The sequence below is a fragment of the Lissotriton vulgaris genome, unplaced genomic scaffold (genome assembly GCF_964263255.1).
Source record: "Lissotriton vulgaris unplaced genomic scaffold, aLisVul1.2 SCAFFOLD_211, whole genome shotgun sequence".
NCBI lineage: Eukaryota > Metazoa > Chordata > Amphibia > Caudata > Salamandridae > Lissotriton > Lissotriton vulgaris.
Genome location: NW_028251874.1, coordinates 424,882 through 449,751, shown reverse-complemented (window position 1 = coordinate 449,751; position 24,870 = coordinate 424,882). Strand labels below are relative to the sequence as shown.

The 24,870-nt window shown below is 44.5% G+C and overlaps 1 protein-coding gene across 1 annotated transcript in view; it reads left to right on the top strand.

Annotated features, from left to right (window-relative positions):
- Nucleotides 1-22,757, top strand: part of LOC147662722 (uncharacterized) — a 42,949-nt gene extending 20,192 nt beyond the window's left edge. Inside the window, exon 2 of the mRNA XM_086950938.1 lies at nt 19,218-22,757. Coding sequence (XP_086807064.1) covers nt 19,889-22,333 — 2,445 coding nt within the window. The 5' untranslated portion in view covers nt 19,218-19,888 and the 3' untranslated portion in view covers nt 22,334-22,757. The remainder of the gene's footprint in view (nt 1-19,217) is intronic.
- The last annotated feature ends 2,113 nt before the right edge of the window (nt 22,758-24,870 follow it).

The following is a 24,870-nucleotide window of genomic DNA, read 5'->3' as shown; positions in this document are numbered from 1 at the left end:
AACCACTCAGCAGCCCTCATCCTCCTTGACCTAACAGCGGCCTTCAACACCGTCTCCTACAGCACACTAGTCGCCAGACTACACAACGCCAGCATACAAGGAAAAGCCCTGGACTGGATCTGATCATTCCTCACCAGAAGAAGCCAAAGGATCAGACTCCCACCCTTCCTCTCCGACCCCACGAAAATCACCTGCAGAGTCCCACAGGGTTCGTCACCGATCCCCACCCTCTTCAACATCTACTTGGCCCCCCTCGCAGCCATTGTCCGACAACACGGCCTCAACCTCTAAAGCCGTGACACCCAGCTCATCCTCTCTCTCACCAAAGACCCCACTACTGCCAAAATCAACTTCCAGAAAGGAATGCAAGACGTTGCATTCTGGATGTCCAACAGCTGCCTGAAGCTCAACGCCGAGAAGACAGACGTCCTCGTCCTCAGTGCCACCCCTTCTGCATGGGACAGCACCTGGTGGCCAACCGCCCTCGGAAGCCCACCTACCCCCTCAGACCACGCCAAGAACGTTGGGATCGTACTTGACTAATCACTCATTCAAGTGGATCCCCCCTGAGTCAAGGAAGACAGTCACCCATGCACTCATCACCAGCAGACTGGACTATGGAAATGCACACTATGCCGGCATCAACAAGTCCCTAATCCACAAATCCAGACAATACAGAACACCGCCGCCAGACTCGTCCTCGGCATCCCCCGACATGAACACATCAGCCAACACCTACGAAGTCTCCACTGGCTCCCTGTGCAAAAAAGAGTCACTTTCAAAATCCTTACTCATGCCTACAAATGCCTACACAACAACAAACCCAAAATCCTCAATGACAGAATCAACTTCCACGTACCCAAAAAAACCTCCCATCTTCCAACCTTGCACTGGCCGAAACCCTGCACATCCAGAGAGCCAGAGCAGGTGGAACATCCTTCTCTCACATTGCAGCCAAGACCTGAAATGAGCTACCGGCAGACATCAGACATGCCCCCTCCCTGCACACCTTGAGGGAGACCCTCAAGACCTGGCTCTTTGGCTCAACAGATCTGCGGGCTCCCCCCCACCTCAGCGCCTTGAGACCCTCACGGGTGAGTAGCAGGCTTGCAATTCCTTGATTGATTGATTGATTTGTAAGCAGACATCAAGGGAGCAGGGAAAAGTAGATCCCACAACCCAAACAGTGGAAGGACACTCAAATACCATGGCATTCTTCAGAGAAGGTCAAAATTAACGGAAGACGATATGGTAGAATGCGCTGACCAATGAACAGAAACATAAATATCGACAGACCTGATTCTGGTGGGATACTCAAGAATTTTGAAGCAAAAAATGCCTTTATTTTATGTTTCACAAATACCCTACTAAAAGCCCACCAGTAAGCCCACCTGTAGGTTGGTCACTGGATGTATTTCTGTGACCGAATTATACCAGGTGATTCAAATGTAGAACATGGAAGGAAACATAGAGCAAACAATTCACTGAGGAGAAATGGGACAAGCTACGGGACTACTCACAACTGATATCAAGAAACGCAACGTCCAAATGCTCATTTTATATCTATCTGTATCATGCCGGTGACGTCAGGTGACTCTGGTCAGTGGTGACGGAGATAGTGTCCCTCATAGTCATTGAAATGTCACTCATAATTACAGTAAAAATAGGCAAATGTCACGCATCGCAACCTGAAACCTTGGTAGCGATGTATGGATAGTCTTTTAAAAGCAAATCACAGTTATGGCACAGGTTTACATGAAGAGGAATGAATGCTGGTTGTACTTCTACATCGGAACACTGGCGCTGCTGCAACAGACGGACCCTATGCATGGCCAGCCTGCAATAACTCGTCGTGGACTCCCGGGCCTGTGGTGCAACCAACACCACCCCTGCATGATTCATGGTCATGTGCCACTGTACACACACTGGTGGTGACAGCACTCACTTTAACACAACCTGAAGGGGGGAGAGGTGACATCCCTACTCCGACCTCCCCAATTTATGACTGCAACACACACAAAGGAGTGGGGAAGTGGATAATAAAATGTGGCACATGCTCAGTGAGAAAAAACTGCCCTCACTCATAAAATTGTGAAGTGCTTCATCATTGGGCTTGCTTACTAGCACAACGCCTGGTGTGGAGCAAAGGGGAGGGGATAACAATACAAACAATGACAATTTGGGATCACCGAAGAAAAGTGCAGCTAGTGAAAGTTAAAACTAGCTCCAATGTGTACCCACTCAAAACTTTATTCCTGGGTCATCTGGCTAGTTTTTAAAATGTGAAGGGTCGTGGTGACAGGAGAAGATTAAGATGCCTTCACCCCTCCTTACTGCCATGGTGTTGACATGGTTCTGCCGTTTAAATCGTGCCCACAGTGTCGGGTCACTCCGGCATTCATCAGGACCCTCCGCATCCCAAAGCGTAGTACCCTCTGATCCTGGCATAGGTATCTATGGAATGCATTCCTTCCAACTTGGGGTTCCCTATTTCACGTACACTTCATAATCTGTGGGAAAAGCACACGGAGGGGAGAGAAATATTACTAAATTACAATTTGACCCTCCACAAAGTATCAAGGAGTGGAAAATATACACCCATGGGTGCTTATTCCCTCTTTGCACCACATCCATGGACCACCTCAAAGCTCACAGTACCATCTAGGAATAATATTTGGAGCATTGCATCCAAATCGGACTAAACGCTCATCGTGGAACAGTGTCCACACCTCATAACACTCAGGAAAACGCTTTTACCATCACTAATGCTGCGCAAGAAAATATCACTCACCGAGTTTCACCAATCGAATCGCTTGAATTAGCGAGGTGTTGGGAGGGACCCTGTGTAGTCAAACTCTATAAGGAGATGAAGCACATACATAATGGTGTTATAAATAGGCATGATTATTTGATATGTATAAATGGGGAAAATCAATAAATCTGGAAGCAACTCATAGTGCCATTTCACACAGTCGTAAGGGTAATGACCGCTGAAAGAATGCCTGGATTACAGTGGAAATGCTCCAGTTCACGATATACTTGCGTATACCACCACACATGGTCAAAATTAAAGTAAGCGATCACGTATTTACTTTGTCGGTGTAACTGCACACCCAGCACTGTAATCTATGTCAACATCTTGTAGATGTTCCGTCCCAGACCCCACCTCTAGCTCCTTACTTCTTCAAGGTGGGTACATTTTCTGGACATTCTCCGACTCTCGCCATACAGGTGCGAGTTGCAGTCCTCCTCCTACCCTAAGACAGGAGAAGTTCAGGTAACGCGGGGGACATAGGAGTCACATGATCTCAACGTCTACGGCATCAGGTGTCCGATCTTCAGATCTATACTGTGATTTTTTTACAGGTTATTGGAAAGATAACTTTATTGGATGCTTATCTATTCCTCAAGTTACCAAGGGAGCCACTAATCAAAACTGGAGTCTATATAGTGGTCAACTTTATATATTCAGGGTGTTCCCAGGAATATCATCAGTCAATTCCAACACATGGCTTTTTATTATGTACACCCACTTCTGTTCCCTCATCAGGAGTAGTCCAGGCCCGTCCAGGATAGGTCATTTACTGTGTGGTGTTCCTCTAGGTAGTGTGTAGTAAACCTTGTATTATATTTCTGCCATCTGATGGTACTTCTGTGTTCTTACTCCTAAGGTTCACATTAACTTGTGTCTCTCCTACGTTTTCCTTCATCAAGTTTTTTCTATAGCCACACAGCATGTTCAGTTGTTTGTATTTCTCGTATTTTATTTAGTTTTATTCACAGATAGATGCTCATGGGGCAAGGGAGTATCATGGAACACAAGGTTGTTAGTAATCAAGCCCAATGATGAAGCATGTCACAATTTTGTGAGTGAGGGCAGTTTTTTCTCACTGAACATGTGCCAACTTTTATTATCCACATTCCTACTCCTTTGTGTGTGTAGCGGTGACAGTACTCACTCTGACAGGGGGGCAGGCTGCTGACTCGTACTGGCATCAGCTCTATTGCCAGCGCTGGTGGGCTCAGCCTGTGTGTGACATAGCAACTATAAATAGGAAGGATAACTGCCCCTGCCCAGGAAGTGGGAATCGCTGCTCCTTTATCAATGGCATTCATTAAAAGTTGGATATACGTTGCCCATAGTGCCTGGTCTTGTACAAAAAGGTCTGCAGGGATGCAGTCAATACCTGGAGCCCTCCCTTTTGGAACTTGTAGAAGGGCTGCTTCTACTTCCTTATTGGTAATATTAAGGGGAGGAGAATGCACAGACACCAACATTCAAAGAAGTCCTGGACCCCCGGGTCATTTGCAAATTGGCCTCTATTGTGGCTAATCCATTGATCCGGTTCCACATGATTAAAGGGAGCTTTGCAAGTATTCCCACTCCCCCATTTGACCAGGCGCCAAAAACACGTCATGTCCCTCCCCGAGCAGGCCTCGAGGAGTTCAGCCCAATCTCGTTTTGCTTTGGTTTTGGCTGCCTTATATGCCTGCCTTTTTCCTTTTATAGAGGCCTGATCCTTACTCCAAACTGCAGCTGCCAAAGACTTATAGGCAGAGCGAGAAATAGAATTATACCAAGGTGCCGCCTTGGTAGTGGATGAAGCGGGTCCTTTTTTGGTTTTAACAATAAAAAAACTTTTCAATTGTTTAAAAAGAAGCTGATGGGTCTGGGTAATCCTGTCCTTAGCTAACCCAAATTCAGCCTCTGTCTGGAGAGTAGCAGTGGTATTTGCTACTAGATTACTCATGACTAGGAGTTTCTCAGGATCAAGTACAACCTTGCACCATTTAAGGCATCTGGTATCATTAGTTAAGAGGCCGTGTACAAAGTCTGCAGAAATGGGCATGCCTTCTCTACAATTAGGGCCATTTACTGCTCGTAGCCCGTGTTCCAAGCAGAAGGCTTTTAATTGGAGTGCTGCCCTGGTCCATTTTTTTATAGGATGTAGTTCCAGTGGTGGAATTGACCACTGTTCGTTCTCCTCAAAACTAAAATTCAAGTCCTCACAACGGTTCATAAGTACAATTAAAATCTCCTGCAAATATAATATTACTTTTGCCTCTGTGATGCGTTAAAAAAAGATCTAAATGATCTATCGTTTCAGATGGCTTGCTGCCTTGCAGACCCCTAGATTAAACATTAATCAGTACAATATCCGGGGAGTTGTCATGCGATAATTTGACAATGAGAATGTCCCGACAGTCAATAGCAATCTCCTTTAGTCGGTAAGAATGCAGCTGTTTAACCCAGATCAGTAAACCCCCCTTTGGTCTACCCCACTCACCCTGTACCGCTGGTTTGGAGAAGTTAATGAAACCCTCACTGAATACCTGGTCCACTGCCCATGTTTCTTGTAGGAATATAATATCTAGCTCATCAATGAATGAGATCCATTCAGTGGTAGCAAGTTTGCTTACAAGCCCCGCTATATTCCATGAAACTATTTTAAGAGCTACACGGGAGTCCATTGGTACATTGGTAGGACAGGGTTCCCTTGGTACATTATTGGGTTGGCCTATCTCAGGGTTAGGTAAAGGAGTAGGTGGGATATGGTTGTTAATCATACCTAAAGAAGCCTCAACATTAACACAAACCCCTGGTATTGCTATGAAACCAGGGGCCACTTACAGTCGGCTCTAGGTCGCCCCCATTACTTATGAGACACTTGGCTGCCAATACCTTCCGGGACCCGTCTTTGATAGGCTTTACTTAGTGCAATCACCGGGCCCAGTCAATCAATGTCCTCCAGGTTAGTAAATGATTCAAATCTGTTACAGGTCGGGACAGAAAACTCATACATGCCCTGTGTCTGGGTTGCCAAGTTACAATAGCCCGTAGGCATTTTTGGCGGCTGGGTTTCTTGGTAGAAAAACCCCAACGGGCCACAATTTATACCTTCTTCGCTCATGTACCTTGAGCCAGCCCCATCAAGGATTGTTTTGACCAGGTGCGGGGAACCGAAGTTAACACAATCACCTCTGCTTGTTTTCCTCGAGTTGCCTATCCAGTTAATTCTACGTGCCATTTTAAAACTCCCAAATAGTGGTCCACCCAATATAGTTTTAGAATTAATTAGCTGGAGAGCTTTGTTCCTCAGAGAAGCCCAATTTTCTTCAACACCGGAATGTAAATGCGGGACATTAGTTGTATCCATGGGAGGATATAAATTGCAACAAGAGCGAAGCTTCTCTTCGAACCGTACGGAACTACCACAGATCTCTGCAGAGCAGCGCCTGCACGCTGGCTCAGGCTCGACCTAATAAAGGACTCTACCCGCTCCAGAGAACACCCATCTAGATGGAATGAAAAACACTTTTTCCTTCCCAGTCCCACTATCATAATAAAGGTTTTTGATTTGTTAACAAGCAGGCCCAGTTCCGCCTTGAAAGTTGAATAAGAGCCAATCAAGCGCTGTATGCGAGAGGTGTCCTGTCCATCAAAACTGCATCATCTGCATAGAAGAGAGCAGACAGCCATAAGCCTCCTGCTGAGGGAACATCTCTGCCCTGCGCGGTCAAAACCTCATTAGATTTATTGGTGTTCAAGGAAAAAAAGAAAGAGGGCAAGGACACACCCCCGTCGCACCCCCTTTATACTTTTAAATATTTCCGAACATTCCTCCGGTTTATCAAATCTGACTACTGCCCCTGCCTCTGTATACGTCTCCCAAATAAAAAGAATCATGGAGTTGTTTACTCAATTTTGAGTGGTTTACGCAGTCGAAGACCGAGGACAAGTCACAAAAGCCATTTAAAACTGGCCCTTTTTTGCACAAACATATTTTGCTGCAACTAAGGGTGAATTTTGTCTGTGGTCGATTGTACCCCTCCCCTTTCTAAACCCGTATTGTGTCTCAGGTAAAACATTATATAACATATGTCCACTCCTCCAGTCTATTTAAGAGCAATCTCCCCATTAGTTTGGCAGCGCTATCCAGAAGGGAGATTGGGCCGTAATTTGCAGGATTCGAGGGATTCCCCTTCTTATATATGGGGATAATCACAGATTTGTTCTAAGATACCGGGGCTCGCACTTTGGAAACAGTATTAAAAACTTAGGTCAAGGGTGGAGCCCTTACATTTTTATGTACAAAGAAAATATCCAGAGGAACCCCATCTGACCCTGTTGCCTTTAGGGCAGGCGATTGAGAGAGTGCAAACTCAATTTCCTCTAATGAGAATTCCATCCCCAGATGGTCAATCGTCAAGTCCTAAGGTTTTTTGTAGCGCTATCCATCTCTACTTTAAAAATGCCCTGGAACAGAGACACCCAGGTCGATTGATCTATATGAATATTGAGAGGGGCCGTCCTGAGACTGCCGAAAAGGGGCATTTATCACCCTCCAAAATGCCATGCTATCTTTGCTCCTCTTAGCCTCACACAAATTTACCCATGCTTCATCCTGTAACTCCTTTTTTCTCACTACCCTTGCTGTCTTACAGTCAGCTCATAGCTTCCTTATCATATCTTTGTTTCTGGGACTTGTTTTAAGAGCAGTGTAAAGATCTTTGGAGGCCTTTGAGAAATTTGTCTCAAACCCCCTTATCGTCGATGGAATGTTTCTTGTAGCTGGATGTAAAAGATTAGAATTTATAGATATTAAAATTTTACTAAATGCTATTACTACTTGATGACTATCAGTGTTGGTGTCTAAGCAGGATGATACTATGTCCGGTAACAGCTCCTTTGCAACCTTTGGGAGGAAGGAAATAGGGTTAACTTTCTCTCACTTAAGAGTAGATCAATTTTTCCTACTCAGAATCGTTTTTTGGGGTAAATATAGAGCTTGACTTAGCAGAAAGAGGCCAAACAGAACAAAAAAAGAAGGAAAGCATGATCACTGAACTGTCAACTCGTCTATGGAGGACTTAATACATCTCTTAAAATTAGTCTGAATAATTGTAAAATCAAATGTCGAGGTAACTTCTGTACGAGGAAAGGTGAGGAGGGGTTGACCAGTCATGCGGTGATACAGGTTTATTATAACTAGGTCACAAGTTAATGAAAAAATGTTTGAAATGCTTCCGTAGTTATGATGCATAAAATACTCTAGCAACGAATTATTAGTGTCAGTTACCCCACAAATACATTGGTCCGAATTGGGGCTACAGTACACAGGAAAATCTCCAGCTCAAATAAAACTAATCTGTCACCTGTGTATAATTCTTAAAATTATTATTATAAAAATGAATGCGTAACAAATTAATTTTCCCAGAACCTTCTGCGACGATAACATGAAAATGGGTCGAGTCACTTATAAAGGTCACCTTACCTAGGGTGATCGTGTCTGCTATAATTCTGAGTAAGCCCCCCTTAGATCTACCTGCTGCTGATGGAACTGCTGGCGTAGCAAAGGAGCTGTAGCCATTTACATAGACCGGCTGCTCTGCCCAATTTTCCTGAAGGCAGATAATATCAATGAACACTTTATACCAATTTTGATTATCCTTTTTGTTTTTATAGCCTGCTATATTCCTAGAGAGAATCTTTATATCACTTAGGGACTCCTGCGACCAAATCGCTGTCGGTACTGGTGAGATGGATGATGTAGGGTCAATTGGTAAGGATGTAATACTGCTTTGTGAATCTAAAATGTCCAACTGAACCCTCTCCACGGGTACCAAACCAGAAAACATTTGATAATAGTTATAAACAACAGACTGAGGAGGCAAATGATTTAGTGGAAAGATCAGTACAGAAATCCACATATGGTGGGTCGTGGGAACCTAGCCAGTGAGAAAAATTACAGGTTATCCCCAAACTTTGGGTTCGCCTTACCAGAAAAGAAAATGTATTTTCTTGAGTCCCCTGACTCACCCAGTGGGGCCATCCCGAGCATGTACTGCTTGGGGCGTGCTGCGACTTGAGAAGGAAACGTAGGAGCACTGGTTTTGTGAAACAATGTGTGATGCAGTGTATGGTGGAGTGGTGATTAGTGCTATTTAAAAATACCTAGCTAGGGAGCTCAATTATTTATTCCTCCTTCTAGTTGGTATGTTAAAAAAGGGGGTTAGACAAAGGAAGTATAACTTATGTGGTCATAGTCCCTAATGTCCTGTCGCCATGTTTCAAGGTGTCCCCCACACCTCTTCTTCAGGACAACATGGGGGCCAGCCCCATGTATGCCACTCCTGTAAATGAACCAAAAATGACTTTAAATAAGTACAGAACATACTTAGTGTGTGTGTATCTTAATTATACATACGGTTAACGTTGTACCCGCAGTATCTGTGATAGGGAGAGAAAAATAGTTTGTAGGTTAATACATATTGCCTGCCCTACAGGGCAGGCCACGTTATTTTCGACAATAGTGAGGTTAGTGCCTATATAATATAAACAAAGCAATAGTGTGTGTTCCTTCTTGTGCTCCTAAAATAAAGAAAATATAATCAAAAACAGTGGATTGCATTCCGGCTGCGTCTGTTCCTGGTGTTCCTGTTCAAAGGATTCTGTTAAAAGCATATCTTCCATGCACTTGTTTTGACTGTTGTGATCGTGGGCGGTCGGCGGACTGGAAAAGCAGGCGAGGAGGCCGGATATAGTGGGCGATAGTGATTTATTTGGTCTTTATACAGTGGTTTACGGGGACAGAAGGAGAGTTCCGGTCCAACAGCCAGGGAAAGGTGCACGTCTTCTTCTCTGTATCGTCCGGTTCCGACGAGGGTCCAATGGGCGTCCGGGTCTTGGGTGTAGCTGCCTCGATATGGTCGGAGAACACCTCGGAGGGCAAACAAGAGAAAGAGGGAGCCGTTAGCCGTGCTTGGACTCGAAATCCGATCCCGCCACTGTTACCCGGTAGTGTGAGGAAGCGAAGAGGAAGTGAGGGAGGTACGGGTAGGGGAAGGTACGGGCAAGAGTCGAGGAAGGGGAAGTAAAGGAAGTGCATAGGGTGGTGGGGAGAGGGGTGCTCTTTATACAGTGCTAAGTGCGTATTTACAAACTACCTAGTGCCTACTGGTGACGTGCCTAGGATAGCGGGAACAATTTTACACGGGGAGGGGTTCCTTACTATGTACACAGTGCACCTAATGTGCTCAAGAGAGTAACTGGTACTCACGCGCTCCGCCGTAACTCTCCTCCGAGTTACGGCCGCTCTCCAGCCACCTCCGTGGGACTCCACCACTCTTCGGACCACTCCTCGCTGTCTCCGTTCCCGTCTTCTCCGTCCGTCACCGATCTAGCCGAAAGCTCCTGCCACAATCCTTCGACGCCGTCTGTCTCTTCCCTTCCGTCTTTTCTGTATCCGGCCGTCTGTAGAGAGGTGGGACTTCCGGGTTCGCGGGGTAGTCCTTCCGGTCCTCCGTTACACCTGATTGGACCCTGCAAAGGAGAGAGGGGCGGGATTCCGGTCGTCATGGGCGCTGTTGTTGGGGATTCTACGCGTCTACCCGGACATGGTGCGGTGCGATGTGGCAACAGAGGTGAGGGGGCGTCTCGGGATCGGGTGTCCCGTGAGCCCGGATCACACTGTACACTTACATTGACTGACATAACATGCAACATATAACATTTATTTTTATTCCCGGTTATTTTGGGAAAGAGACATACTTTTTTGTTAGCAATTATATGCCCCATGGTCTGCCAGGGTGGAGGGGCCAGTAGACTCTGTTGGAAACGATGACAGAGTTTGAACTATCACTCAAAGATAAAAATATTTAAGAATTTAAAAAAGATGGGAAAAACTTAAGTCACAAGAAGGCCTACCCATACACCAGAGATGACTACCAGCTCACAGGTAGGAACCCAGGATATAACACGGACACAGATGGTTTAGAAACTAGCCCAACGATTCGGATAACCGCACAGGGGGACAGAAGAACCCAAGGGGTCACCCAAACTTCAGAGGTAGAATGCGGAATAGAGGCCATGGAGGATATGGCTGGCCCGCCTACCAACCCCCTTTTCATAACCCACCCTTCTTCTATGGACCTCCACCGTATCCTCAACAACAATACCCTGGGTGAGTGAGGGGACTCAAGAAAATACGTTTTCTTTTCTGGTGAGGCGAACCCAAAGTTTGGGGATAACCTGTAATTTTTCTCACTGACTAGGTTCCCACGATCCACCATATGTGATTTTCTGTACTATACTTTAAAACTTGGGAGGTTGAACCTAGATGTACCCTCCTTCTCCCCCCTTTTTGGATAAGTTAGTGGAAAGATCAGTCAATCACATGCCTCCATATCTTCCAACAATGAGTACCTATTTGATAGGGCAAGGGCATCAAAAGCCATCTGGGCAGGTTTATGGTGGAGAAGTGTGGCTCACTGGTTAGAGGAGGCAGACCTGGAAGCAGAGGTCAGCCCGGGACCAGGGTTCAATTCCCGGCTCGGCGGGGTCTTGAGTCCTAAAATGTCCATGGACTCGACAATTCTCGCTCCGGTGCCTACTTGATTCACAGGTTCACACTCTGCGACTCTGGGCAATAGCTTGCTTAATCTCCACAACGGCCCCTCGCGGCGGGATGCCTGGCTTTCACCTTGCGGATACCCTGCAGGGGTTATCTCACAGGGGAATACCAGGACGGGTTCCCTAAGCAAGCGCTTAGAAACCGCTTGGTGATTTGCGCTATATAAATTCCTGTACATTTACATTTACATTTACATTTATGACCAGTTCTCACTAAAGAAAGGCCCTGAGTGAGTACGGTGGAACTACGTACTGGTGCGGACCTATAAAAAAAGCCCAACGAGACTGCATAAATATGAGAATGGAGTGAAGGGGCAACAGGTAAATTCCCTGATAGGTCTCTCACTAGCCATGCATTGTCCATGAAAATTGTAACTCGGCCAAAGAACTGTTTAGAATCGTTAAGGAACTTAACAAACTGTCTAGCACTACTCAAACCCTCACCACTTCGGTAGAGGCCTGTGAACGAATCAGTGCCTTCTTTACTGAAAAGATCAGAAAAATCTACTCTTCTTTTAGTCCCCAGAGCCCCCCTAGTATAACTGACGTAGTAAACACCCCTATCACAACTAACGTAGTAAAGATCATTGGGACCGTCTCCGACTCGAAAGCCACACCAACCCTGGGCAGCTTCAAGCCCTTCACAGCAGGTGAGGTTCTGAAAGCTATGAGTACAGTAAAATCTGGCTCCCCATTTGACCCCTGTCCCCATTTTGTTTTCTCAAAAATTGCCCCACGCTCTGCCCCTTGATTACTCAACTCTTTAACAAATCTTTAAGAACCGCCATCTTCCCGGACTTATGGAAGCATGCTTCAGTGATTCCCTTTCTGAAAAAAGCTGGGACAGACATCCACAACCCAGAAAACTATTGTCCCATTTCCCAGCTCCCATACCTTTCTAAGGTTCTGGAGAAATTGGTGAATGGCCAGTTGACCAGCTACCTGGAAACGAATCATCTCCTGGACCCCTCTCGGACAGGTTTTAGAGCCAATAACAGTACGGAGGCAACACTGCTGGCAGTGTCGGACAGTATCAGATTATGCACCGACCAGGGGGGGGGGGGGCGGTAGCCCTGATACTGCTTGACCTGTCGGCAGCGTTCGACGCCATCTCCCATAACTGCCTGCTGAACGTCCACTCTACTGTCCTAAGCTGGCTATACTCATTTTTGAGCAACCGCACCCAAGCAGTACACATGGGCCAATTCCATTCTAAACCCAGCCCCATCAGTGGCGGTGTCCCCCAAGGGGCCTCATTAAGCCCCACCCTTTTTAATGTCTATTTGTCATCTTTAGCTAAAATTGGCAGGAAGTGGGGCATTGGCATCTGCTACTATGCGGATGATACGCAACTGATGGTGGCATTGGACGAAAAACCAGACATCACCAAATCTAAACTGCATAACTGTCTCTCTGAAATGGCACAGTGGATGCATACGCACTGCCTGAAGCTGAACGCCGGCAAATCCGAAATTCTTCTGTTCAGCGGCGCCAAACGAGTGTGGGACGCTACGTGGTGGCCACCCACTCTAGGTATGTCCCCCAACTCTAGGTATGTCCCCCATCCCAAAACAACACGCTAAAAACCTGGGCGTCCTCATGGACGACGCCCTGACCATGAAGGATCATGTGCGATCTCTTTGTGGCAAAGGCTTCGCCATCTTGAAGCTTTTAGCTAGACTATTCCCTTGGATTCCACTGGACTGCAGACGTTCGGTCACACAAGCTCTGCTGGTCAGTCTCTTGGATTATGGCAACGCCTTATTTGTAGGCATGAATGAGCATTTATTCACACGCCTTTAAGTACTGCAGAACGCAGTGGCAAAACTTGTCTGCAACAAAGGAAAGCTTGAGTCTGCTTCAGGCTGTGTGAAAAAATTGCACTGCCTACCAATGCGTCAGAGAGCAGTTTTTAAACTGCTTAGCCATGCTCACAGAGCTCTTTATAAAACTGGCCCCTCAATACTCCAGGAGAAAATCGAATTTTATGTCCCCACAAGAAATCTTCGATCTCTCCAATCAGCCCTCGCCAGAACAAGACGCATGTATTAAGTAAGGACATGAGGTCGCTCATTCTCCTATCTAGCAGCCAAGAAATGGATGGAGCTTCCTCAGGACCTAAGACACACCGCCAACTACCTCCAGTTCCAGAAAAAATTTAAAACATACCTTTTTCCCCAAACTCTAATGTACCCGCTTTAACGTCAGCCCCGCAGAATTACCAGCACTGCTATAAGCGCCTTGATATCCCTAGGGATGAGTGTTGCGCTCTACAAATAACGCATACATAAATAAAGTTTAAAATAACCAGCCATTATTGGTTAGTTTTACATCAGACCTAATTCACTGCGTTCTTTTGGCCATTATCAAATGATTTAGGATGAGATGACCTTGATTAGAGTTTTGAGTCATCCAGTGTCGAGTCTTGGCCATCAGCTGAAGTGAAGATTTTTTAAGATTGGGACGTAGTAAAGGCACATTGACTAAAACTTGAACATACTGACAAGTTGCAGGACGGAAGTCCATGTGTTGTTGATTTGGTCTGCTGTGGGCCTGAGTAGACGGGGGATTAACCTTAACCCGTGGTCTTGATAAGTCGTGTGATTGCCCCTTACCCATAGACTCTTGTATGGTCACCTGTGGTGAGCAACACCTAGGGACCAAATCTACATGGTCTGGACCTATAGGATCCCTGCTGGGAGCCACTGATTTTCAACACAAGGATGACCAATAGAAGTAGAGGGTGATTTAGCTAACTCACGACCAAGGATCATGTTTTCACAATTAAAACGCAAATTATGACTTTCACAATTATAATTTTTTAAGAGTTTTACAGACCTCAGAGGGATGACCGTAGGTGCTATCTGTAGAATCTAAACGGGCATAGATTGGTTGCAAAAGTTGTTTAAAGTTATCAAGAAGATCACACCAATATGAGGAAAATACAGGGCCCGATTCACAGAATGAACTTAAGACTCAATCCTAAACTTACTACTATTTTGTTATTCACAGAATGCACTTACTACTTTTGGTATTCACAGAAGTTAGGATGTTGTCTTAAGTTTGTCTTAAAACAGACTTAAGACTGACTTAAGACAGACTTAAGACAAAATCCTAACTTCTGTGAATACCAAAAGTAGTAAGTGCATTCAGTGAATACCAAAAGTAGTAGGATTCAGTCTTAAGTTCATTCTGTGAATCGGGCACGTAGTCTCTGAAAGTTGCTGGCTATTCATACATGTGGAACTCGCTGGCATAGAAACCTTTCTGATCTTTTTTGGCAGGACACTTGGAGGGCAGTGACTCATAACCTCTTTTTCATTTACCATTTACGGAGGTAGCATCAGTTGGATTCCCACTAAATGTAGAGGCAGGCTGTGAATGTTCGGGGGTTGGTACAGGGACTGCCGGTAATTCTGGAAGAAAAACCCCATATAGTTTTGTTACACCCCGCCTTAGTTGGAGAAACAACTAGATTAGATGACTGCCCTGTCCCTAACCCTAACGAAATTCTCATTTCTGTGAGTGCGATTTATTCTTCTAATGCTGATGTTGCCTTGGCAAGAAAGGTATTTAAAGAGGTAACAGTTACCTCCTCTGTTGCTCTCAGCTTTTTCTTGCCCATGGTGGGCCTGAAGCGGGGGAGTGTAGAAGTTAGAGGGGGGGCCCAGCCTCCTCTGGGCTCCGACGGGCATGGATGGGTCTGCCCTTGGCCCATGCAGAGGTACCACGCTGCTACCTTTAAGCAGCTGTAGTCCGTGCCCCGGCTCTGCTCTGATGCGGCCTTTAAGCGCCTCTGGGCGGGAGTGAGTGATGCATCGTGTGGTGGTGCCTTAGGGCTCTAGTCAGTGCCATGGCTCTGCTCTGATGTGTCCCCCACAGTGGGACCTCACTGCTGCCTTTAAGCGCCTCTGGGCGCGGGAAGAGTGATGCATCGTGGGGTGGAGCCTTAGGGCTCTAGTCAGTGCCATGGGTCTGCTCTGGTGTGTCCCCCACAGTGGGACCTCACTGCTGCCTTTAAGCGCCTCCGGGCGGGAGTGAGTGATGCATCGTGTGGTGGTGCCTTAGGGCTCTAGTCAGTGCCATGGCTCTGCTCTGATGTGTCCCCCACAGTGGGACCTCGCTGCTGCCTTTAAGCGCCTCCGGGCGCAGGAAGAGTGATGCAGCATGCGGTGGAGCCTGGGGACTGTATTCAGTGCCCCGGCCCTGCTCCAATGCGTCCCCAGGGAATCTCTAATAGAGTGCACTCACTTCAATTGTCCAACTTGAGCATATTTGGAGACTTAAATCTTTCAACAATAAAGAAATCCAGGACTTTACTAATGACCTGGCCACTTTCTATTTAGCTCAGTTAGTAAAACATTCAGTTATGAGGCCGGCCATCAGCGGGACCCTGTTTATCCAACCTGGCCACCCTTCAAACTGCTCCCCCTATTCCAGTGACCTGGTCAAACCATTATTTGGTGCCTATGACTATTGATAAACCTAGCATTGAAAAAACATTACCGGTAACCCCACAATGAGAAAGTAGTGGCATAAACTGGACCCTTCTGCCTTTTCAAGGTTTATCGAAAGGAGTGTGCCTCTATTAGACTTCAATGTAAAACGAGCGGAGACTTCCACCGAAGCATGGAAATCTGCTCTGTTCTGAACAACCTGATTAAACCTACCTCCACTCGCGGATTAGCGGAAGCTTCTAACAGCCACTGCAGCAAGCTTGGTCAATGATCTTTATCTTTACTTTAACAGGGGTGAGGAAACAGTCAAACCTTTCTCTCTTGACACAGGGGCCTACCACTCGCAATGGGCTCCCTTGGACCAATTGGCTCTACATGACGCAGATTCTATTTCCACCTTAATGCGTCAAGTGAAATCTCGATCTCCAGATGACCCATTTAAACCTGATAATATTTTGAAATTTCAGGAGAGCGTCACACCCATATTTCTAGAATTAGCCAAACTCACGCTGAGCACAGAAGTATCAATATGGAAAGACGCACAGTGATCCTTCACTAAATGCCACTCAGCCAGAAAACTATTGACCCATTTCTCTTCTGTCGTTTCCGTCCAAGAATGTGGAGAAACATGTAAACAATCTCCTAACCAAAATATTAGAACAATACAAATATTAGATTGTTCCCAAAATGGATTTAGATCATACAGCAACAAAACTGCTCTTTTAACAGTTACTGAATCCCTTTGCAGGACTACAGATGCCGGCAAATCCCAGGCTCTGATACTCCTAGATTTAAGTGCGGCCTTCGACACTGTCTCACATGCAATAATATTAACTCGCCTCACTGACCTGAGGGTACAGGGCAAAGGTCTGGCCTGGTTTTCTTCCTTTTTAAAGAAGTGGTCCTTGCAAGTTATACCCCCCTTTCGTCTCATCACAAAGAGGACTGGCTCCTGGCATCTCCCAGGGTTTGGAGCTCAGTCCTACCCTTTTTAATATTCACGTCAGACCTCTGGTAAAGGTAGTTAATTCCTTTGGAATCTCACCAGTGTTGTATGCAGACGACACTCAGCTAATTATTTCCCTGTCAGCAGAGTTGACCAGCGGTTGTTTCAAATATAGAAATTGTCTAACAGCGGTGGTCGCATGGATGCACAACAACTGTTTAAAACTTAACTCCTGCTGGGCAGGCATACCCATCTCTGGAGTGATCAATGATGTCCAGAAATACTATGTACCCGTCGAACATAAAGTGGTGGTAGAAAACCTTGGGGTATGGATGGATAGCTCTTCATCCTTTGAAACCGAAGTCAAGATTGTAGCAGGGGAACTGTTTTGGTATCATAAGGAACCCAAAGCCAATTATAGGATACTTTTCCTGGCAATCCTGCCAACTGATTGTACAATCCCTTCTCATTTTGCTCCTGGACTTTTGCAAATATCTCTTTTGGGCTCAAAGAAATCTTTTCTGAACCGATTCAGCTCTTCTTCCCAACTTTTGAGCAAGTTCCATTGGCTACCTATTGGAAAGCTTTCAAAGTTCAAAGCCCTATCCATCTCCCGCAAAATCCATGCAAGCAAGGAGAACCCAGCCTAGCTGCTTGGATGCAATTTTACAAGCCCTCCAGAACACTACGCTCTGCCAATCTAAACAAGGCCCTCATCCCTCGTCACAGCAGAGCCAGAACAGGAGGTTGCTCCTTCCATGTCTTAGCTCTGACCCTATGGAATTCTATGCCTCCTAACCTTAGATAGAGTCAATATTACTTACTGATCCAGAAACAGTGGAAGACCCAGTTCTTCTCCATCTAGGCTGACGATTTCGTCTCTCTGCGGCTGTGTTTCATAGGATCCATTCATGTCCCTTGCTGATATTGTCTCACACCCGGACCCTCACCTTCCCCTCGAGGCAGGCAGTCTCCAGGTGTTGTGCTATCTAAGGCTCTGCTCTCTTCTTGTAAAGGGTCAAAGTGGTAACACCCCTGCAGCAAGTGCTTCTATCAGCCGCAGGAATAAGATATAGTGCACACCAATACCCAGCCCAGTAAAGGCCTGAAACAGACCGAAAAAGGAGCATGTACCTACAGGTTCGCCTCCTCTGTTTGTACCTCATTAGTAGCTACCTGTGCACTTCCTCCGTTTGTATGTCCCGGGTGAGCCTCTTTAATGACACTTGTGATCCTGGTACTGCCAAGCATGGCTGTTTGTCTATCAGATCATTACCTGATGTCTGTTGTGTGCATCGAGTCACTCCTCTGCTTTAGCTGTGAGTGAACCCTGTGGAGCGAGTACGCAGACATAAGGGAGTATGGAAGGCGATGAACAGGGAGTAAGGTGAAGCTGATTTCAAGGAATACCCAAAGTTGTAAATGCTGCATGCACCTGCAACCGACATCTTGTCCCACTCTGCCAACGCTCCATCCACCCACAGAGTAGCATGCTGGCACCAAACGGAAAACATTAAGTCAGATGACATGGTGAGGTAGAAAAAGACAAAAAGCAGACATGTATTGACAGCAGAGATATCACAGGTATATTAGTGGTTGTGATGGAATCTCTATAAGCAATGCTGTAATCTTCCCACAAATGTTTGAACCAACCCCAGGAAAGTGGCAAAGATAACTTAACAAACAGAAAAGTAAAGACAGAAGTTGGAACTTCAGCTGCTCGAGTGTGAACAGGAACGTATTGTCAAGAAGAGTGAACGGAGCTTCATTTCTTATATACTTCCTGGAGCGTTACCTTTATTATATACTTCCTGAAGAGTTTTGTTTGTGATATGATTCTTGAAAGGGTTACTGTTGTTATACACTTCCTGAAACTGAAGTGACAGCAGCACATCCTGATCCATCTCTTTTACCACAATCTCTTCGTGTTTAAATGAAATCCTGCTCATGTTGCATCTTCCTAAAGCTGTACCTCTAGCAAGAGTGCGCTCCGTGTTATGTTATTTTGTGTCTTTTATAGCGCTCGGCTACTCAAGAGTGTCCCGGCGCTTTATTGACAACCTGAAAAAAGACAAACACAACACGCAGATTAAAAGAAAAGCAGGGTCAGCAAAATAAGGAAATCTAGGAAGTGAACAACCAAGTTTTCAGGCCCTTCCGTGTGTGCTCTTTCTGTACTAAGTTACTCTGTGAACACTGGAAAATCACCTCCTTTTCTGAAGTAGGTAAGAGTGACATGTTCAATGAAAGATTTACTTAAATATCTGTGTATGGTGAAATATCTCTTGGTAACTTTCATAAATGGTAAAGAAGAGATATCTTTTACAACTAGTTAAATATTGGGTATTCACATTCTCTTACATTTCCATTTAGTGATTTTAAATCTCTTTACATCCAATAGGAAACCTGCCTTGAATGCACAAAGGATCGTGAATAATGACAGTAATCGTGCAATTCTGAAAAAAGTGGTAAAAAAAATGAGCTCCAATATTCAGGAAAAGATCTGCACAGTCAGAGACTGAGGACCCTGAATATACACCGATAGATCCTGGAAGAAGCAGTCAAGAGCATATCAGTGGATGCACGCAACAGGACTAAGAACTGATCTATAGAAAATTAAGGCAACAACACTGACAAACCACCTCCTGTATAAACAGGCCTGCACCACCAGCTTTGATCATGTGTCCGGTATGCGGTAGATACAGCATTGCTCTGCTTCCTGTAATGATGGCAGACCACCATTCAGCGTGCTAGGTGTATTATAAACTCTTTCTGGCACGAGAAAAACACAAGGTAGTCGAGCCAGACAACTGAAGGGTAAAGGAAAGAGAGGGTCTTTGATCTACAACAGACTGTGCTAATTTGCATCGACCAGGAGGAAGACTAATCTTTACCCGTAACACACAAAACTATTATGCAATCTAAAGACATAACCACCTACAAAGAAGCTTTACTTGCCAAAATAATAATATATGTAGTTGGTGAGTCTTGTATTTCATTGTGAAATCTGAAATCAACCATCCCAAAATACCACACACACACCGGGAATTTTAGAATAGTGCTTTATCAACCATGTTAGCTCCTCAGGAAACGCACTCATGGGATGCAGACAATTATAAACCTGACCCACAGACCCTAACCAAGAAAAAAAAATCATACACTAGCAGCAAGAGCTTTAGTTTGTCATCGCTACTAAAGAACCATCAGCAAACACACACAGGAGAAGCAACATGCAATTGCAATGAATGTGTGAAGAACTTTAGTCAGTTAACACTCCTAAAAGATAATCAGCGAACATATACAGGGGAAAAATTATACCATTGCAATGAATGTGCGAAGAACTTCAGTCTGTTATCACAACTCCAAACACCTCAGCGAACACACACTGGAGAAAAACCGTACCATTGCACTGAATGTTTGAAGAAATTCAGTCAGTTATTAGACCTCCAAGTACATAAACGAACACACACAGGGGAAAAACCATTCAAGTGCAGTGAATGTGGAAGTAGTTTTAGTGATTCCTCAACACTCAGGAGTTATCAGCGAACACACACAGGGAAAAAGCCATTTCAGTGCAGTGAATGTATAAAGAGCTTCAGTCTGTTATCACATCTCCAATCACATCAGCGAACACACACAGGGGAAAAACCATACCATTGCAATGAATGTGGAAGTAGTCTTAGTCATTCCTCAACTCTCAGGAGTCATCAGCAAACACACAAACGGGAAAAGCCATTCCAGTGCAAGGAATGTGGAAAGAGCTTTAGTCAGTTATCAACTCTCCAATCACATCGGCGAACACACACAGGGGAAAAACCATTCCAGTGCTATGAATGTGGAAGTAGTTTTAGTGATTCCTCAAATCTCAGGAGTCATCAGCGAACACACACAGGGGAAAAACCATTCCATTGCAATGAATGCGGAAGTCGTTTTAGTTATTCCTCAAATCTCAGAAGTCATCAGCGAACACACACAGGGGAAAAACCATTCCAGTGCAGTGAATGTGGAAGTAGTTTTAGTCATTCCTCAACTCTCAGGAGTCATCAGCAAACACACAAACGGGCAAAGCCAATCCAGTGCAATGAATGTGGAAAGAGCTTTACTAGGTCATCAGACCTACAAAAACATAATCGAACACACACTGGGGAAAAACCATTCCAGTGCATTGAATGTATGAAGAGCTTTAGTCGGTTATCAACTCTCAAATCACATCAGCGAACACACACAGGGGAAAAACCATTCCAGTGCTCTGAATGTGGAAGTAGTTTTAGTGATTCCTCAAATCTCAGGAGTCATCAGCGAACACACACAGGGGAAAAACCATTCCATTGCAATGAATGTGGAAGTCGTTTTAGTTATTCCTCAAATCTCAGGAGTCATCAGCGAACACACACAGGGGAAAAACCATTCCAGTGCAGTGAATGTGGAAGTAGTTTTAGTCATTCCTCAACTCTCAGGAGTCATCAGCAAACACACAAACGGGAAAAGCTATTCCAGTGCAATGAATGTGGAAAGAGCTTTAGTAGGTCATCAGACCTACAAAAACATAATCGAACACACACTGGGGAAAAACCATTCCAGTGCTATGAATGTGGAAGTAGTTTTAGTGATTCCTCAAATCTCAGGAGTCATCAGCGAACACACACAGGGGAAAAACCATTCCATTGCAATGAATGTGGAAGTCGTTTTAGTGATTCCTCAAATCTCCGGAGTCATCAGCGAACACACACAGGGGAAAAACCATTCCACTGCAGTGAATGTGGAAGTAGTTTTAGTACTTCCTCAAATCTCAGGAGTCATCAGCGAACACACACTGGGGAAAAGCCATTCCATTGCAGTGAATGTTTGAAGAGCTTCAGTCAGTTATCACAACTCCAAACACATCAGCGAACACATACTGGGGAAAAACCATACCATTGCTATGAATGTGGAAGTAGTTTTAGTGATTCCTCAACTCTCAGGAGTCATCAGCAAACACACAAACGGGAAAAGCCATTCCAGTGCAATGAATGTGGAAAGAGCTGTAGTAGGTCATCAGACCTACAAAAACATAATCGAACACACACTGGGGAAAAACCATTCCAGTGCATTGAATGTATGAAGAGCTTTAGTCAGTTAACAACTCTCCAATCACATCAGCGAACACACACAGGGGAAAAACCATTCCAGTGCTCTGAATGTGGAAGTAGTTTTAGGGATTCCTCAAGTCTCAGGAGTCATCAGCGAACACACACAGGAGAAAAACCATTCCATTGCAATGAATGTGGAAGTCGTTTTAGTGATTCCTCAAATCTCAGGAGTCATCAGCGAACACATACTGGGGAAAAACCATACCATTGCAATGAATGTGGAAGTAGTTTTAGTCATTCCTCAGCTCTCAGGAGCCATCAGCGAACACACACAGGGGAAAAACCATTCCAGTGCAGTGAATGTATGAAGAAATTCAGTCAGTTATCAGCCCTCCGGAGGCACCAGCGAACACACACGGGGAAAAAATCCACACCACCCAGCCAGTGAGGAACAGCAACAAGACTGCTCTTCAGCACACCCATCCTTATATATAACACACTCCAGGGGTTTGCTCTAGGGTCAAACTCACTTTACTTTCACGTTAACAGCAACAAGTTCTAAACTGGAGAATTTATATTTAGGAACAAGTGGTTTGCACGGCCATTAGTGGCATAATACATTTGAAACCCAATACTTTATAGATCTGTATTAATGATACATAACCAAACACCACCCATGTATGGACATCCAAGAGCCTTTAAAACCACACTACAGAGGTGTGTACCAGGATTTACTTTAACATTAACAGGAACTAAATTATGATACAGCAAAAACAATCATGATGCTATGAAATGTACACAATGATGGCTAGATGTTACATGTTAATAAGAAATTTATGTTTTTAGACAATAAAACAACAAATGTATTTGAATTCATGGTATTTGACTGCTGAGTGTATATAAGTCGATCTTAGATGCGATTTATTCCCTAAACTTTAAAGATAATTTGTGATGTCAGCAAGAAGCCTAGTTTATTTGGTAATAGAGGGGTCAAATCTCGATAGCATGACTGCTTTCAGCTGGGAGTCTGGTGCAGGTGGTATCAGAGGGGACTATTCTCACCAGTGGGCCTTCTCTCAGAGTGAGAAGCGGTTCTTTTCTAGTTGGTACTACCTCTCCTTCTGTGTTAATGAAGAGAGAAGTGCTACCAGTAATACTGAGTTCTGGGATTCACAGCTGTGTTGGGAACTTAATTCAGTCTTTTTTACCCAATCAATACCTGATTTATTTAGGAAAGCTAAAATATGTCTGTGTCTTGGCAGTCCTCTTGTTAATAATCCATAAAAATACCACAGGGATTTAAACATGAATTTGGCAAATACAAAATTGTTTTTTTTTAAGGTTCTTGTATAGCACTGCTTCATCTAATAATGTCTGATGGGTTTTCGTCGAGCCCTTCGAGAAGTTTTCCATTGACTGACTCGATGGGATTTCCGATGAAAGGCTGACAATCTGTCCAACTCTAAACAAGGATGTTGGGTGGGCCTTTGGTCTGGCTGGTGTAAAGCTTTGTTGCATTGTTGCCCTAAATCCAACCCGCCTATCTTTAGTGATTTTTCTATTTTGAGTTACATTTGAAGACTTTCCTGCTCATTTATAGTTTAACAGGGGTCCACGGTCTGCCAGAGGAACAGGCGTAACAACCTCCACTATCCCGTTAGACTACCTTCCACCATATTTAGCCATCTCCACCAACCTGGCTATCCCTGTGTCTTCAGAGGAGCAACATGAGCTCCTCCAAAAGCATCTAAAGTTTGCTGAGTCGTTGCCATTTTTCACACAGTTGCACAACAGACATTTTGGTTTTACTCCTTAAGTGAGAGTTTGCTCTTTGTAAAACCAATAGATCAGGTACTTGATATCCTGAGAGGTTTCTACAAGGGAGTCTAGGTCATTTTTCAAAGATTCTTTCTGTTTGATACAACCAGTCTTTTGTTATGTTCCTGAAGAGAAACACGTAAGTCAGAATGCCTACCATAAGTAGGGCGGACTGTCTGATGTACTTACACCAACGGCCCCATGTATGTCGGTCATTGTTGTGAGGGTTCCTGAGGTTCTGACCTCTGTTCAAACCGAGGGGTACAGTGATAGCTTCGTCTCACCAACCTCCAAAATTCGCCAATTTATTTTTATAATCCTTTTAATACAATTTGCTAATGGATTATACATGAGAACCACGGCCACGCTTTCTTCTCTTCTCATGCATTCGGCTGCAGGAGGTTGTCTCTATGATTCTTGGCCTCTTCTTCGCCTGCTTTAGTCCTTCTGGGGTAACCTCTTCCAACAATTTATCCTTCAAGGATTTCTGTTGTTTCATTAAAGAGCGTTATTAGAAACAGTTTCTCCAAATTTGTAAAACTGTTGAAAGTTACTGACATACCAAGTGAAGTTGTCTTTATTTCCTGCTGACAGGAGAAGCGCTCTTGATGGCTTGCTAATGAATGTAGACTAAGGGTGATATTTTTCTTCCTGACTCTTGATTTGAACAAGACTTGAAAAGGTGTGACTCTCTCGCCCCACTATCACCATTCACTGAAGAAAAAATAGTAATAAACTGTTTTTGAAACTTCGTTAGCAGAATCAAGATTTACACATCATGCCAGTGTGAAAATAAGTAACATGTTTGTGCGGGTACCACAACTTTTATATTAAAAGCACAAGCTGTTTTGTTGACATGCTTGTATTTAAAAGATGTTGCTACTGCAAAAGCCCCGGCTTATAATAGTGAGATGTTCAACTTCATTTAATCAGGGAGGTAGAGAAATACCAAGCTGGAAAAAAATAAACGCTGTTCAAAATGATTGCCATAAAATAATCTTCATCTCAGACATGCTGTTCTTTACCTTTAGGAGGGACATTTCCCTTCTTACATTTTTAAAGTAAATCGAATGAACCAACTTTGTCAAAAAATGTAAATTTAAGATATTACATTCTTTGTGTGCACCTTTGAAATATGCTCTCCTGTTCTTTCACACACATATGTGA